Source organism: Oncorhynchus mykiss, chromosome 4, assembly GCF_057628025.1.
Source record: "Oncorhynchus mykiss isolate SJ-2025 chromosome 4, ASM5762802v1, whole genome shotgun sequence".
Taxonomy (NCBI): Eukaryota; Metazoa; Chordata; class Actinopteri; order Salmoniformes; family Salmonidae; genus Oncorhynchus; species Oncorhynchus mykiss.
In genome coordinates, this window is record NC_143025.1 from 25360845 (window position 1) to 25377648 (window position 16804).

The window sequence follows — 16804 nt, forward strand, 5'->3', positions numbered from 1 at the left end:
GTTTTTGCATTGGACGCCTGGTGAATAATGTGTAGCTACAGGGCTGTTTCAGAGCAGAGCTGCCTCTCACTCCTTTGTTCTAACACATCACACACACACACTCACGGTCTCCTGGGGTCCAGCAGGGCTCCTCAGTAGAGCGTCAGCGGGGGGAGAGAGGGGGGCGAGGGGTCACTCCACAGCCCTCTCCCTACCCTTCTGTCTAGGCTTTCATCTCCTCCATTTCTTCTCATAACATCCTCTAGGCTCATTTCATCAAAAGTCCACATGCGTCTTATTTCTCCGTCTTATTTGTCATCTGCCTCCCCCTTTATGTAGACTGGTTCCCAGTGTTCTATGACCCCTTCCTTTGGGATCTTGTTTTTGACCTTGTTTTGAAGCAGTACTGCAGTCCCCTATTCTCACAGGCTTTTTCTCTACACTTGAGTCTTACCCCAGTCTGTGCTGGGAGGAGCGATAGCTTGCCAGCCAGACGACGTAAAATGGCTGAACTCTCCCTTGATTGTTTCCTGGCCCAACATGTATTGTGACTGCAGTGTCATTGGGAAGTGAGTCATGAAATTCTCTGAGGCTTGGGCAGAGCATACATCCATCCCTCAGATAGGTAGCTGTGTCCTCTCATCCTCCTCTCCTCCAGACGGAATGGGAGGTGCAGTGTGGATACACACTGTTGGGCACTCACACGCCCTCCTGACCTCCTCAACACAACACTGGCTATGCCCCACTGATCGCAGCTGTTTTACAGCACACTCTGTCTGTCTGTCTGTCTGTCTGTCTGTCTGTCTGTCTGTCTGTCTGTCCAGGCTCAGTTCAGAAAGTTGAACATGGTTGTTGTTGTTTTCCTTTGTTCAAGTCATTATGTTGGTTATGTTGTTTTTATGCAGAATCAGGACTTGCAAGATGCCTCTCTCATGGGGATAGGCTGAACTTCAATAAAGGGGACATATTTAGTGTGCCAGCACCTTGGGACTATTTCAGTTCATAAAATGAATTCTGAAACATTTCCAACCACTGAGTATGATTAACATCGAAATGTATTATACAGTGCATTTGGAAAGTATTCAGACCCCTAGACTTTTTCCACACGTGTTACATTACAGCCTTATTCTAAAATGGATTCAATTAATTGTTTTCCTTATCAATCTACACACAATACTCCATAATGACAAAGAAAAAAATGGATATAAGTATGTTTTGCAAATGTATATAAAAAAATACAAATAAAAAAGACTTACATGCGTATTCAGACCCTTTGCTATGAGACTCGAACATTGAGCTCAGGTGCATTCTGTTTCCATTCAACTTGATTGAAGTCCACCTGTGGTCAATTCAATTGATTGGACATGATTTGGAAAGGCACACACCTGTCTAAGGTTCCACAGTTGATAGTGCATGCCAGAGCAAAAACCAAGCCATGAGGTTGAAGGAATTGTCTGTAGACCTCCGAGACAGGATTGTTAAGGCACAGATCTGGGGAAGGGTACCAAAAAAATGTCTGCAGCATTGAAGGTCACCAAGAAGACAGTGGCACCTATCATTCTTAAATGGAAGAAGTTTGGAACCACCAGAGCTGGTCGCCCGACAAAACTGAGCAATCGGGGGAGAAGGGCCTTGGTCAGGCAGGTAACCAAGAACCCGATGGTCACTCTGACAGGGCTCCAGAGTTCCTCTGTGGAGATGGGAGAACCTTCCAGAAAGCCACCATCTCTGGAGTACTCCACCAATCAGGCCTTTATGGTAGCGTGGCCAGATGGAAGCCACTCCTCAGTAAAAGGGACATGACAGCCCCCTTGGAGTTTGCCAAAAGGCACCTAACGGACTCCCAGACCATGATAAACAAGAGTCACTGGTCTGATGAAATCAAGATTGAACTCACGTCTGGAAGAAACCTGTCTCCATCCCTACGGTGAATCATGGTGGTAGCAACATCATGCTGTGGGGATGTTTTTCAGCCGCAGGGACTGGGAGACTAGTCAGGATCGAGGCAAAGTACAGAGATATCCTTGATGAAAACCTGCTCCAGAACGCTCAGGACCTCAGACTGGGGCGAAGGTTCACCTTCCAACAGGACAATGACCCTAAGCACACAGCCAAGACAATGCAGGAGTGGCTTTGGGACAAGTCTCTGAATGTCCTTGAGTGGCCCAGCCAGGGCCCGGACTTGAACCCAATCGAACATCTCTGGAGAGACCTGAAAATAGCTGTGCAGTGATGCTCCCCATCCAACCTGACAGAGCTTGAGAGGATCTGGGAGAAATGGGAAGAAGGGGAGAAACACCTCAAATACAGGCGGTCCAAGCATGTAGCGTCATACCCAAGAAGAATGGAGGCTGTAGTCGCTGCCAAAGGTGCTTCAGCAAAGTACTGAGTAAAGGGTCTGAATACTTATGTAAATGTAATATTTAAGTTTTTTATTTTTAATAAATGTGAGAAAAAAAATCTAAACCTATTTTTGCTTTGTTATTATGGGATATTGTGTGTAGATTGATGAGGGGAAAAACACACTTTTAGAATATGGCTGTGATGTAACAGGATGTGGAGAAAGTCAAGGGGTCTGAATGCACTGTACTTTTAAATAAACAGATATTTTTCTCATTTTTCCTGCAAAGCTATAAATCGTTGACTTCCTTGCTGGCTCTGAGGAACATTTTAACTGCCTTTTACCGAACACAATCAGTCTCTCCCTGCATTCTCGCTCTCCTTGCAGGTGAATAGAGCAGGGATATCGACAGCCTACAGCCTTGGGCATCTTTTTCTTATTACCGAGAAAATAATTGAATGGCTCTCCATCTAAAGGTTTCAACTTGCATCAAAGGGTAAATTCATATGATAGGCTAGCTAACATTTCTATTCTTACCCTACTGATGGATAGTGTGATGTATCCTTCGCTGTGACATTTAGATAGAACATCAATGATGCATCAGTACTGGTGTCAACTCGCAAGTCTGGACAGGCTAACATTGATAAGAGAGTGATCGGGATGAATAATCATTGAAAAATAATAAGTGTTTTATTAGCAGAGAGAGGATATAGAGAAGCACATTCTCTCAGTGTGCAGATCATCTTTGTATCTGTCTTTCTCAGTCCCAGCAGGCGAGGCCTGTCTCTTACACTGTGACTCTCTACTCTCAGGATCACTGTCAAATATTGCCAGCTGTTATAGACTGATGGGATGTGGTTACTATGAAGCATTAGAACTATAGCCTGTTGATCCTGTGGTGTAGACCTGTGGCTTGGGACAGCGCCCTGTGGCCCTGGTCCTCTTGGCTGCCATTGGGGAGGGGGTGGGGGAGCGGGGGATGCAGACAGAGGAAGAAATCCCCCGGGCAACTCACAGGGGTGTTGGGTTACACTGTGTGGCGGATGACTGTGAGATTAAAACAACATAACACAGGAGGGAGGAGAGGTTACTGAACAGACTCCTTACCCAGCCTGGTTCAGCCAGAATCCTTAACCATATCAAAGGTGCCCTTATTTAGAGCTGAGCCAGTGGGAAAGCAAAGATACATAGTCAGTTGTACAACTGAATGCATCTTCCGCATTTAACCCAAACCCTCTGAATCAGAGAGGTGCAGGGTCTGCCATAATCGACATCCACGTCTTCGGCGCACAGGGAACAGTGGGTTAACTGCCATGCTCGGTGACTGGCCCAACTGGCTCTAACCACTAGGCTACCTGCCGCCCTGTGCTTGTTCCTAACATTTTAATTATTTATACACTGTGAATTACTTCCTTCACCCCTCTCGGTCTATCTCTGCCCGCCAGAGGTTAGAGGTTGTTATTGATTACTGCATTGTTGGGGTTAGAGCTCGCAAGAAAGGCATTTCACTGTACTGTACAATCCTTAAAACGGATTGTTGTCTAAGGAGAATCAGCCTGAAGGATGTGGATGAGTCCAACAGATACCTGTATTTCTCCCCAAAAATGCTCACATTCCTCTCGGTCTACAATTACCATATTCATGAACTGTTGCACAAAAAGCTGGTTTCCATAATGGTTTGTGTTCATGAATTGTTTCTCATATCTAAAAGCCTATCCAACTGACACTCTTAGAAAAAAATATATAAGCTGATGGAACCAAGACTTAAAAAGACCTGATATTGGCACAATATGGAGGGAATGTTGGAACATAAGTAACGGAATTACAGTTAACGAAAATCTATGCTTAATCCAGTGTAAACTAATGTATAGAATTTATTATACAAGACAAAATACACAAATTCTACAGCACAACGGCAGAGTCATGTCTTAAGTGTAAAACTAACAACGACTCTGTCACGATCGTCCTCCTCTTCATCTGAAGAGGAGAGGCGAGATGGATCGGAAGACCAAAATGCGGCGTGGTAAGTGTCCATGGTAAATCTTTAATAAAGAAAGTACTGACACTGCATACAAAACAATTAACGACCGTGACGCTACAAATTAGACCTGTGCTGACACAAGCCACTGACATAGACAATCACCCACAAACAAACAGTGCAACCCAGGCTACCTAAGTATGATTCTCAATCAGAGACAACTAATGACACCTGCCTCTGATTGAGAACCATACTAGGCCGAAACATAGAAATGCCCCAAAACATAGAAAAACAAACATAGACTGCCCACCCAACTCACGCCCTGACCATACTAAATAAATACCAAACAAAGGAAATAGGTCAGAACGTGACAGACTCAATAGTCCATGCCTTCTGGTAATGTTATAAAGTCCACATGTTATGGGCGGAGTTAGAAAGTTGACTGTCAGAAGTATTACAATGTAAATGTACTTTTAATCCGTCTGTCTGAATATTTCAAGACATGGAATAAGAGGGTGCAGTGAGATACTCATCTTGAAAAAACGTATTGTTAAAAACTGAAAACCAACCAATCTTCCGTTGTTAACACAATGGAAATGTCAAATGGTTTATTTTCTAAATGTTGACAGTGCGCGGGCAACGGAGAGAAACAACATGGTGCAGTTTGAGGCCATGTGGCGGAGAGTGATGTGGGCGCTGGAGATGGGGGTGTGAGCACGTGGGTCTGGGCAGGTCTGATGTATTTGATGTTTGTGTATGTTCTGTATTGTTTCTTTTTTATATCTCACCCAAAAAATAGAATTGTTTCTGATTGGTTACATAATGTGGTTTTGTTGAATATTGTTATGATAAGCAGCTAATGTACCTCTTCTCTGAAAACTGACCTTTCTCTCTCTCTCTCTCTCTCTCGGTCTCTCTCTCTCTCTATATATATATATATATTTTCCCTCTCCAGTCACAGATGAAGACACTGTCAAGAGATACTACGCCAAGTTTGAGGAGAAGTTTTTCCAGAATTGTGAGAAAGAGCTTTTGAAGATCAACACATTCTATTCAGGTAGGCCTATTTGATGGAGCAGTGCTGCTATGCGAGTTATTCTCTCTGACTAAGTGAGACCATCCTGTTGATCGGCCCTGAGCATCTGCAGTTTGCCCACTCACAGTAGGCTAACTTCTAATGCCATAACTGTCAGCCTGCAGTGCATTGGGAGTAGTTAGTAATTGCCTTGACGTCTTGCACATGTATACAGTTGTACATTGTGTGTCATGTAGAGTGATGAGCTTTACTTGTGTGCCAACTAAGTGACGTTTTGTCTAATGCGGGGAACTTGGATTTAAGCATGGCTGATCAAATTAGCAAAGGAGGCCTGGTTCATTTCAGGGAGGGAGTATATATGCCTCATGTAATATGAGATGTCATATGCAGTACTGCTTATAAACCTTTTCGCTGAGGTATAAGGAAACATTGCTGCCCCTAGAGGCTGTTAGTATAACTGCATTTAATGGGCTGATGCTGCCTGTCAACATGGACATTCGATATATTCTGAATCATTACTATCAAGCACATACTTTATTGGTAATAATATGAGCTAGATGGGAAGCCAACAAAGTATTCAAGAGGTGCATTCATTAGTGTCCACTTTAATTAGCCTTTCCTTAAAGCCTTTCCTTGTTTTTCTTCTCCAATAAACATCCCCTCCCATCCCCTCCCATTGAAGCTTTGCAGGAAGCTGAAATAAACTCAGGCCAGGTTGGACTGCCAAAGAGAACTGGGACTCTGACCAAAATCCTGTTGCTCCTCGCTTTTATTTCCTCTGAAAAAAAATGATTTCCCATCACTGTTGCTCAATAAGGGACGGTTCTAAAATTACTTAGGGAGAGGGGGGGTCCAAAATGGGGGAGGAGTGAGTAACTTTTTTCTTTGCTTTGGGGAGGGTTGTGTAGTTTTTTTATTGGGTACAGGGGAGGGTTGTGTAGTTTTTTTAATTGGGTACAGGGGAGGGTATAGTGTGTTGTTTCCTGGTTTACATTCACCGTTTTGCAGTTTTTCCTATTTTTCCTGTCTATCGACCAATGGAACACATTTTCTGCAAAAGACAGGCTTGTTGTGTGAATGAATTAATGGATTTCCCTCTGTCTCTCCTGTGTAGGCTACGTTTATATACTGCATCAGTGCTGCAATGTATCAATGTATCACCACCAGCCTATGTGATCACCTCACATCTGAGCTACACGTAGCCTGCGCTCTTGTCATTCATAATTTACCGCCAGTTCATTGCCAATGGTGTAGCCAATGTTATATTCAGTAAGCAAGAGTGATTCTTCTCCTAATTTAAAAAAAATTGCTCAACCAAATATTGCTATTGGGACTCGCATTGGGCTAGGCTAGTTCAAGAGAAATAAGGAGAGCGAGAGGCTACTCAGGCCATTTATTCTGTGATGCCAGTGGAGAATTGTGAAAGTAGGGAACAGTGAAGACAGAAAGAGATGTAGGCTAATTTAGGAAGTTAGGCAAATTCATGTAGCCCTATTAATCCATAATTCGTATGCTAGCCTGTATATTTGACCATATAAATAACTGGTTACACAGATCTACATTTCATATAGGCCTACACTCACTGGAGTTAAAATGTAGTGTCAGCCACCCATTGCTTCACTAAAATGATCCTATGGACAGGTTGCATGTTGTTTCTAATGGTTGTTGACATCTTCATAGGCTAGGCTACCATATTGCATAGATACAGTTGAAGTCGGAAGTTTACATACACCTTAGCTAAATACATTTAAACTCAGTTTTTCACAATTCCTGACATTTAATCCTAGTAAAAATCCCCTGTCTAAAGTCAGTTAGGGTCACCAATTTATTTTAAGAATGTGAAATGTCAGAATAATAGTAGATAGAATTATTTATTTCAGCTTTTATTTATTTCATCACATTCCCAGTGGGTCAGAAGTTTACATACACTCAATTAGTATTTGGTAACGTTGGCTTTAAATTGCTTAACTTGGGTCAAACATTTCAGGTAGCCTTCCACAAGCTTCCCCAGTGACAGGGCTCGTGTAACTTGGTCAGGTGTGTAGGCCTCCTTGCTTACACATGCTTTTTCAGTTCTGTCCACAAATGTTCTATAGGATTTAGGTCAAGGCTTTGTGATGGCCATTCCAATACCTTGACTTTGTTGTCCTTAAAGTATGCTTATGGCCAAACAGTTCTATTTTTGTTTCATCAGACCAGAGTAAGTAAGATCTTTGTCCCCATGTGCAGTTGCAAACCGTAGTCTGGCTTTTTTAATGGCGGTTTTGGAGCAGTGGCTTCTTCCTTACTGAGCGGCATTTCAGGTTATGTCGATATAGGACTCGTTTTACTGTGGATATAGATACTTTTGTACCTGTTTCCTCCAGCATCTTCACAAGGTCCTTTGATGTTGTTCTGGAGTTGATTTGCACTTTTCGCACCAAAGTACGTGGCCATCACAAATCCCTGACCTCAATCCTATAGAAGATTTGTGGGCAGAACTGAAAAGGTGTGTGCGAGCAGGGGGGCCTACAAACCTGACTCAGTTACACCAGCTGTCAGGAGGAATGGACCAAAATTCACCCAACTTTTCTGGGAAGCTTGTGGAAGGCTACCTGAATAGTTTGACCCAAGTGAACCAATTTAAGGCAATGCTACCAAATACTAATTGAATGTATGTAAACTTCTGACCCACGGGGAATGTGATGAAAGAAATAAAAGCTGAAATACATAATAAGGTGTCTGTGAACTTCCGACTTCAACTCTATTCATGTTAGTCAATAGATCTTACTTGCCCTGACCACTGAAATATTTTAGCAGGATCATAAATAAATAAACAAGTTTTAGCTGACTTGCATGCATTTCACTATACCCGCAATAACATCTGCTAAATATGTGTATTTAAAAATAAAAAAATCACCTTTATTTAACCAGGTAGGCTAGTTGAGAACAAGTTCTCATTTGCAACTGCGACCTGGCCAAGATAAAGCATAGCAGTGTGAACAGACAACACAGAGTTACACATGGAGTAAACAATTAACAAGTCAATAACACAGTAGAAAAAAAAGAGAGTCTATATACATTGTGTGCAAAAGGAATGAGGAGGTAGGCGAATAATTACAATTTAGCAGATTAACACTGGAGTGATAAATGATCAGATGGTCATGTTCAGGTAGAGATACTGGTGTGCAAAAGAGCAGAAAAGTAAATAAATATAAACAGTATGGGGAAGAGGTAGGTAAAATTGGGTGGGCTATTTACCGATAGACTTTGTACAGCTGCAGCGATCGGTTAGCTGCTCAGATAGCAGATGTTTGAAGTTGGTGAGGGAGATAAAAGTCTCCAACTTCAGCGATTTTTGCAATTCGTTCCAGTCACAGGCAGCACTGGAACTGCCTGAGAACTGGAACGAAAGGCGGCCAAATGTGACCAATAAAATGATTTGGATTTGAAGTATTGCCATTATATACCTGATTCACTGAAAACGGGAATGTGTTTTTTAAAATCAAATGTTTGGTTGTAGTTCTAATGTTAGGCTATAGCATATAATAGTTACCTCCAAGAGAGCTATTGGGTGTGTACTGCATACTTTTGTTTCAGGCCTGCTCTAACAATTTTACCAATCAACTGCTCAACAGGAGCTGACAGGTGTGTTTGAGAGGGCTGGATCAAAAGCCTGCACCTAGTAACCTGGCTCTCCAGATGGAGAGTTGACCGCATGTTTTTACAGTAACAGAGGTGTATATTTGACTTTGAGAAAGAAAATTCACAGTGGAATCATATTGAGTATCGTTATATTAAGCTGGCATTTGTATCGAAGTCAAAATAATGTTATTGCGACAACACTTAGTTTGTGATCTAAGGTTAGCTATTGACTAGCCCATTGGGGTAGCCTAAACAAATGCAGTTAGATAGGCAACCCCATATTTCAGCCATCTATAGGCTAGCCACTTTGCTACATCAGTTAGGCTACGGGAGAATGCTCATTGCTAAAATAGCACACCTGCCTGATAATACACTATGAACCATGTATAGTCTTTGGTGAAAGAGACTGCCGTAAAAATACAACTTTTTGCTAAAATGTTTTTGTGCTTATTTCTGGAGTGGAACATTAGCACGTGTATGGCGCTCGCAGACCTCGAAATTGGTCTTAAATTGCATTCCAAGTTGCAATAAAACCTCTTAAAAAGTCCTAAATGTATCTTTCTGATTCATACAGATACCCCGCTATCCCTCTTGATCGCGTGTACTCCTGTAGCAGGCTTAAAAAAACACACAGACCGGACAAGTAGGTACGCAATGGATTATGGTCATTGTAGGTAATTACCATGTTTTCTGGCTAAAGTAGTGATGCCGCGTGTATTACTCCTGCTGTAGGGCTCATTTCAACCTTCACTATCAGGTCAAACTAACGACTAAAATGAATGAGTTACTCAGAAAAACAAATCATGACTCTCGAGTCAGTAAAAATAGTTGTTCAAAATGAACTGCACATCATGTAGAATATTGGCCTGTTGTGAACTACAACTCCCTACTACATCACACATTTCAGGCATCATATGATTTATCTATAGAGAAACTGTGCAAAAAATAATAATTGCAATTCAAATGTAGGCCGTCATTGTAAATAAGAATGTTCCTAACTGACTGTTAAAATAAAGGTTACAAATAATTAAACCAATGTTGGTCCCAAAATGTTTTTATGAAAGAGAACCAAATGTTCAGCTAATCGCTCAGCACTACCCCATAGTAATTTGCGAACAGGCCCTAAGCATATCCAGCAGACGTCTGAGTAAGTCAAGGCTAGACACCAGGCATTATTATAATTGAATGCAGTCTGGTTCGATGTAGGCTATAATGAAATCTTTAGGGAAGGTTGTTTTCAGCAGTGTTGGGTCTTATTAGCAGTCATGTAACCCAGCCATTCACTTCACACATGACTCCAGATTGCAGCATCATAACCTCTCAATCCTCCTAGCCGGATGTTGGGATGAAACAAGCAATTACTGAATCTTGCTGGATAGACAGCGTTATCTCCCTCTTTTCATGTCGTGTTCAATGTGTGAGTTTTACATAAGAGACTCCTCTTCTCCACAGAGAGCTGTGGCAAGCAGCTTCTCTCTTCTGAAAGGGGTCATCGACCCCCTTCATTTCACTGCTCCATGATGACTTAACTATATTCCAGGGAGAAAAACCGAAGCACAACACAGTCTCTGTTAAGAGCTGTCACTATATCTAAAATATTTGTATGTATCCTCAAATATAGACTCTAGAGACAATATTTTACCTGTGGGTTTTCCTGGCAAAGTTCAGACATTAAAGCCTCTATTAGTCTCTTCAACCTGCATACATATCTACCACCTTTGTTTGTACACACATCTAATCAGGCTTAATTTCTTCCTACTTAGGTAAAGTATGTGGGTCTGGACTTTTTCACGCCTCATGTTATGTCATGACTTGATCCATGCAGAGCAGATAGGAGGCCCTCTGGACAGAGTAGACAGTGACATAATCTACCTGTTATTCTGTGAGGGATAACTCTAATTTTAGCAATCTAAAGAACAGCTATTCAGGCAGTCCTGTGAAATCCAGAGGCTGTGTATGCAACTGAGCGGTAAAGTAACCATTGAACCCACTGCACCTAATGTAACACCCCTGTCCTCACTGACCGTGGGCGACATGAGACGGTGCTAGGCCACTACCATCGCTTTTACTAGGCGGTCTAGTCGTGAATCAGGATTGAGGAGGTCTATTCCAAAAGCATCTGTCTTCAGCCTTTGCCTATGAATAGGATGTGTGGTGGGCTGCAAAGTGCAGCCCGAGGCTGAGGGGACAGTGGAGGATATGTGTCAGAGCTTGGCTTGAGGAGTCCAGTCCAGGAATGTGGTAGTGGGAAAGGGACTGGGGTGCAGTGAGGCTGGGTGAGGCCAAGGCAAGGTGGTGAGAATGTGGGCCATGCTCCAGATCCACTCAGGTTCTTCCCTGCCCTGCTGTCCCTCTCTCTCAGGAGGGAAATTAACATTGTTCTGACCCTGGTAATGGGCTTGCTGAGGGCTGCATTTACATGTCTAAAGAACTTAATACTCCCCTTCCGCTTCCTCCGTAATGGAGAGGAGTGTTTACCTCTCGACTGGACTTCCTGCAGGGCTGTTGAGAGTTCTATCTTGGGCATACTGCAGCCATGACACTGTTGCTCACTCAGTTGTTTTCCATATTTTTCCTCCTGCAGAGAAACTTGCTGAAGCACAGAGGCGTTTTGCCACCCTGCAGAATGAGCTGCAGTCGTCTCTGGATGCGCAGCGGGAGAGCAATGCCCCAGGCCTCCGCAAACGCAAGACGGTGTTCCACCTGTCCCAGGAGGAACGCTGCAAACACCGCAACATCAAGGACCTGCAGCTGGCCTTCTCCGAGTTCTACCTCAGCCTCATCCTGCTGCAGAACTACCAGGTTAGTACCATTAACCCTAAACCCTACACATGACCCCTAGATACTACCTCCGCCTCATCCGGCTGCATAACTACCAAGTTAGTACCATTAACCCTAAACCCTACACATGACCCCTAGATACTACCTCAGCCTCATCCTGCTGCAGAACTACCAGGTTAGTACCATTAACCCTTAACCCTAAACCCTACACATGACCCCTAGATACTACCTCCGCCTCATCCTGCTGCATAACTACCAAGTAAGTATCCTTAAACGTAAAGCCTACACACTAACCCTAGATCAGGGTTAGACAACTAGATTCAGCCGCGGGTTGATTTTTGTTGGAGCTTCGGGGAATTGTAATAACTATAATACTTTGTACACTGCAAATTGACCACAACTAAGCCCAAAAATAGATTGTATTTAAAAATAACAATAATTTCCTACCTTGATTACATTGAAACATGATCACATAATGTATGTCTCTTTTTTTATTAGTAGGAATACTTGGGAACAGATTTCCTAAATAAATAAATATCTGAATTCCTGTTGATGGAAAATATTTTTGACCAAAAACTAAAATTCTCAAAAAAATGACTTGCGGGCCGTTTATGGGCCGCCTTTTGCAAACACCTGCCATAGATACTACCTCAGCCTCATCCTGCTGCAGAACTACCAAGTTAGTACCCTTAACCCTAAACCTTGCACACTACCCCTAGATACTAGCTCCGCCTCATCCTGCTGCATAACTACCAAGTGAGACCCAGTCAGCTTGTCTCCACACCCTCTCTTTCTGTTTGATGCTGCTATAAGCATAACATGTCTTTCTACAGCTCAGTCTCTCTCTATCCATCTCTCTTTATTGGTGTCAATTTCATTCTCTGTTTCTCTCTTGATCTCAGCAGAATAACCTTTCAGACATTGTCTCCTGTTGATGTTTCTCTGCAGCTCTTGCTCAATTCAATTCCCTAACCCTAACCCCAGGATTGGTCTTTCTCCCAGAATCTGAACTTCACAGGTTTCCGTAAAATCCTGAAGAAGCATGATAAGATCCTGGAGACCCCCCGCGGGGCTGACTGGCGTGTGGCCCATGTGGAGGTGGCCCCTTTCTACACCTGTAAGAAGATCACTCAGCTCATCTCTGAGACAGAGGTACGTATGGAACCGAAGCCCATGGCTGTGGATGTCTAGGCATTCTTGAGGTTAACTATTTTCCAACCATGTTTACTAGCTATTTTAGCTAGGTACAATCATGATATTATGATTGGCCAAATTTCTCATTCTAGCGTAGTCTGATCCTGGTCTTTGACTCTCATTGAATATGTTGTGTTGCATTCTAACCGTTTCATGATGGTTAGAATGAAACCAACCGTGCTATTTTGTTATTTATTTTTTTGCGTTATTTGTAACTTGTTTGTACATAATGTTGCTGCTAGAGTTTCTTATGACCGAAAAGAGCTTCTGGACATCAAAACTGCAATTACTCACCTCAGATTAGATGAAGAGTTGGTCTTCAATGAGTCTGACAGGAGGGATATACTACAGACACCTGACCAGCCCAGATCCTCATCATTCGCTGGAGAAGGAAACTGAGATTTCGCAGAAAAAGATCAGGGTGCCTTGTGAGGATCAGGAAACGAGTGGCTAATCTTCCTTTGCCTTCCGTCCTGCTAGCTAACGTTCAATCGCTGGAAAATAAATGGGACGAACTGAATATGGTATATCCTACCAACGGGACATTAAAAACAGCAATATCTGATGTTTCACTGAGTTGTGGCTGAGCGACAACATTAAGAACATACAGCTGGCAGGTTATACACTCTATCGGCAGTATAGAACAGCAGCCACTGGTAAGACACGGGGCAGGGGCCTATGCTTATATACGTAAACAACAGCTGGTGCACGATATCTAAGGAAGTCTCAACGTTTTGCTCACCTGAGGTAGAGAATCTCATGATAAGCTGTAGACCACACAATATACCTAGAGAGTTTTCATCTGTATTTTTCGTAGCTGTCTACATACCAACACAGACCGATGCTGGCACTTAAACCTCACTCAATGAGCTGTATAACACCATAAGCAAACAGGAAAACGTTCATCCAGAGGCAGCGCTCCTAGTGGCCGGGGACTTTACTGCAGGGAAACTTAAATCAGTTTTACCTAATTTCTATCCGCATGTTAAATGTGCAACCAGAGGGAAAAAATTCTAGACCACCTTTACTCCACACACAGAGAAGCGTTCAAAGCTCTCCCACGCACTCCATTTGGCAAACCTGACCATAATAGATTTCTGCTTACAAGCAAACAATTTAAGCAGGAAGCACCAGTGACTCGGGCCAATAAAAATGGTCAGATGAAGCAGATGCTAAATTACACAGACTGGAATATGTTCCGGGTTCTTCCGATGGCATTGAGGAGTACACCACATCAGTCACTGGCTTTATCAGTAAGTGCATCGAGGACGTCGTCCCCACAGTGACTGTACATACATACCCCAACCAGAAGCCATCGATTCACCGGCAACATTCGCACTGAGAGCTGCCACTTTCAAGGAGCGGGACTCTAACCTGGAAGCTTATAAGAAATCCCGCTATGCCCTCCGACGAAGCATCAAACACGCAAAGCGCCAATACAGGACTAAGATCGAATCGTACTACACCGGCTCCGACGCTCGTCGGATGTGGCAGGGCTTGCAAACAATTACAGACTACAAAGGGAAGCACAGCTGAGAGCTGCCCAGTGACACGAGCCTACCAGACGAGCTCAATAACTTCTATGCTTGCTTCGAGGCAAATAACACTGAAACATGCATGAGAGCATCAGCTGTTCCGGACGACTGTGTGATCACGCTCTCCACAGCCGATGTGAGTAAGACCTTTAAACAGCTCAACATTCACAAGGCCGCAGGGCCAGACGGATTACCAGGATGTGTACTCTGAGCTTGCACTGACCAACTGGCAAGTGTCTTCACTGATATTTTCAACCTCTCCCTGTCTGAGTCTGTAATGCCAACATGTTTCAAGCAGACCACCATCGTCCATGTGCCCAAGAACACCAAGGTAACCTGCCTAAATGACTACCAACCCGTAACACTCACATCTGTAGGCATGAAATGCTTTGAAAGGCTGGTCATGGCTCACATCAACACCATTATCCCAGTAACCTTAGGCCCACTCCAATTTGCATACTGCACCAACAGATCCACAGATGATGCAATCTCTATTGCACTCCACACTGCCCTTTCACACCTGGACAAAAGGAACACCTATGTGAGAATGCTATTCATTGACTACAGCTCAGCGTTCAATACCATAGTGCCCTCAAAACTCATCACTAAGCTAAGGACCCTGGGACTAAACAGCTCCCTCTGCAACTGGATCCTGGACTTCCTGATGGGTCGCCCCCAGGTGGTAAGGGTAGGTAATAACACATCTGCCACGCTGATCCTCAACCCCCGGGCCCCTCAGGGGTGCGTGCTCAGTCCCCTCCTGTACTTCCTGTTCACTCATGACTGCACGGCCAAGCATGACTCCAACACCATCATTAAGTTTGCTGATGACACAACAGTGCCTGATCACCGACAACAAGGAGACAGCCTATAGGGAGGAGGTCAGAGACCTGAACGTGGGGTGCAAGGATAACAAACTCTCCCTCAACGTGATCAAGACAAAGGAGATGATTGTGGACTACAGGAAAAGGAGGACCGAACCCGCTCCCATTCTCATCAACGGGGCTGTAGTGGAGCAGGTTGAGAGCTTAAAGTTCCTTGGTGTCCACATCTCTAACATGGTCCAAACACACCAAGACAGTCGTGAAGAGGGCATAGCAAAACCTATTCCCCCTCAGGAGACTGACAAGATTTGGCATGTGTCCTCAGATTCTCAAAAGGTTTTACAGCTGCACCATCAAGAGCATCCTGACGGGTTGCATCACTGCCTGGTATGGCAACTGCTCTGCCTCCGACCTCAAGGCACTACAGAGGACAGTGTGTACGGCCCAGTTCATCACAGGGGCCAAGCTTCCTGCCATCAAGGACCTCTATACCAGGTGGTGCCAAGTCTAGGTCCAAGAGGCTTCTACCTCTAAGCCATACGACTCCTGAACAGCTAATCAAATGACTACCCCCCCCCCCCCTTACATTTCACTGTAAGGTCTACTACACCTGTTGTATTCGGCACGTGAGAAATACAATTTGATTTGATTTTGATTTGAGTAATAGACCTCCCTTTGACATGTCTTTGTTGTGTGTTTGTCAGGCTTTGGTGACCACAGAGCTGGAGGGAGGGGACCGTCAGAAAGCCATGAAGAGGCTGAGAGTGCCTCCACTGGGGGCAGCACAGGTGAGAGAGTGACTGCACCATAGATTTATTAGAATGGGAAAGGGAAAGGGGGATACCAAGTCAGTATAGTGTGTATTTTAGTTAGTGGACCATTAACCAATCACTTTTAGATCTTTCTCGCTATAATTCCAGCTCGTGTCAGCATCTCATCAACATTAACGTTGTATGACAGTTCAACACACTTCCCACTCTTCATCTCTTTCCTGCTGTGTGTGTGTGTGTGTGTGTGTGTGTGTGTGTGTGTGTGTGTGTGTGTGTGTGTGTGTGTGTGTGTGTGTGTGTATGTGAAACACACACTATTTATCCCCACAGTATTGATCCTGTAAGAGGCTCTCCAAACTAGGCCGGACAAATTACTTTTTCCACAGGGGAGGAGAAAATGCATCCCCATCACATATCCCTCAGATTTATAGCTGTATTAATATCAATGTCATGCCCAGCCTGAATTGTGCTAGATCCAAATGACTTGTCCAGATTCCCCGTGGGCACTTTTATATGACTTGTATTTTTAGCACACACCAAAGTACTTGATGATAAGACACTTTAATATACTCTTTCTATACCGTGCATTGAATTGACTGCAGCACAACCAGAAAAAGGTTTCTGCTTCCCTGGATAAGTGTGTCTATCTGTCAAGCTAAATGAATTAGTAAATGCCTAGTGAGGTTCTCCAGCACTAGTGCGGTTCTCCAGCTGTGTGCCTGACATTACAGTGAGGCCTAGA

At 43.7% G+C, this 16804-nt stretch overlaps 1 protein-coding gene across 1 annotated transcript in view; it reads left to right on the top strand.

Moving 5' to 3' along the window:
* Nucleotides 1–16804, top strand: part of LOC110521578 (solute carrier family 53 member 1) — a 103022-nt gene that overhangs the window by 66947 nt on the left and 19271 nt on the right. The window contains exons 3-6 of the mRNA XM_021599217.3: nt 5254–5355; nt 11543–11760; nt 12742–12891; nt 15997–16080. Coding sequence (XP_021454892.1) covers nt 5254–5355; nt 11543–11760; nt 12742–12891; nt 15997–16080 — 554 coding nt within the window. The remainder of the gene's footprint in view (nt 1–5253; nt 5356–11542; nt 11761–12741; nt 12892–15996; nt 16081–16804) is intronic.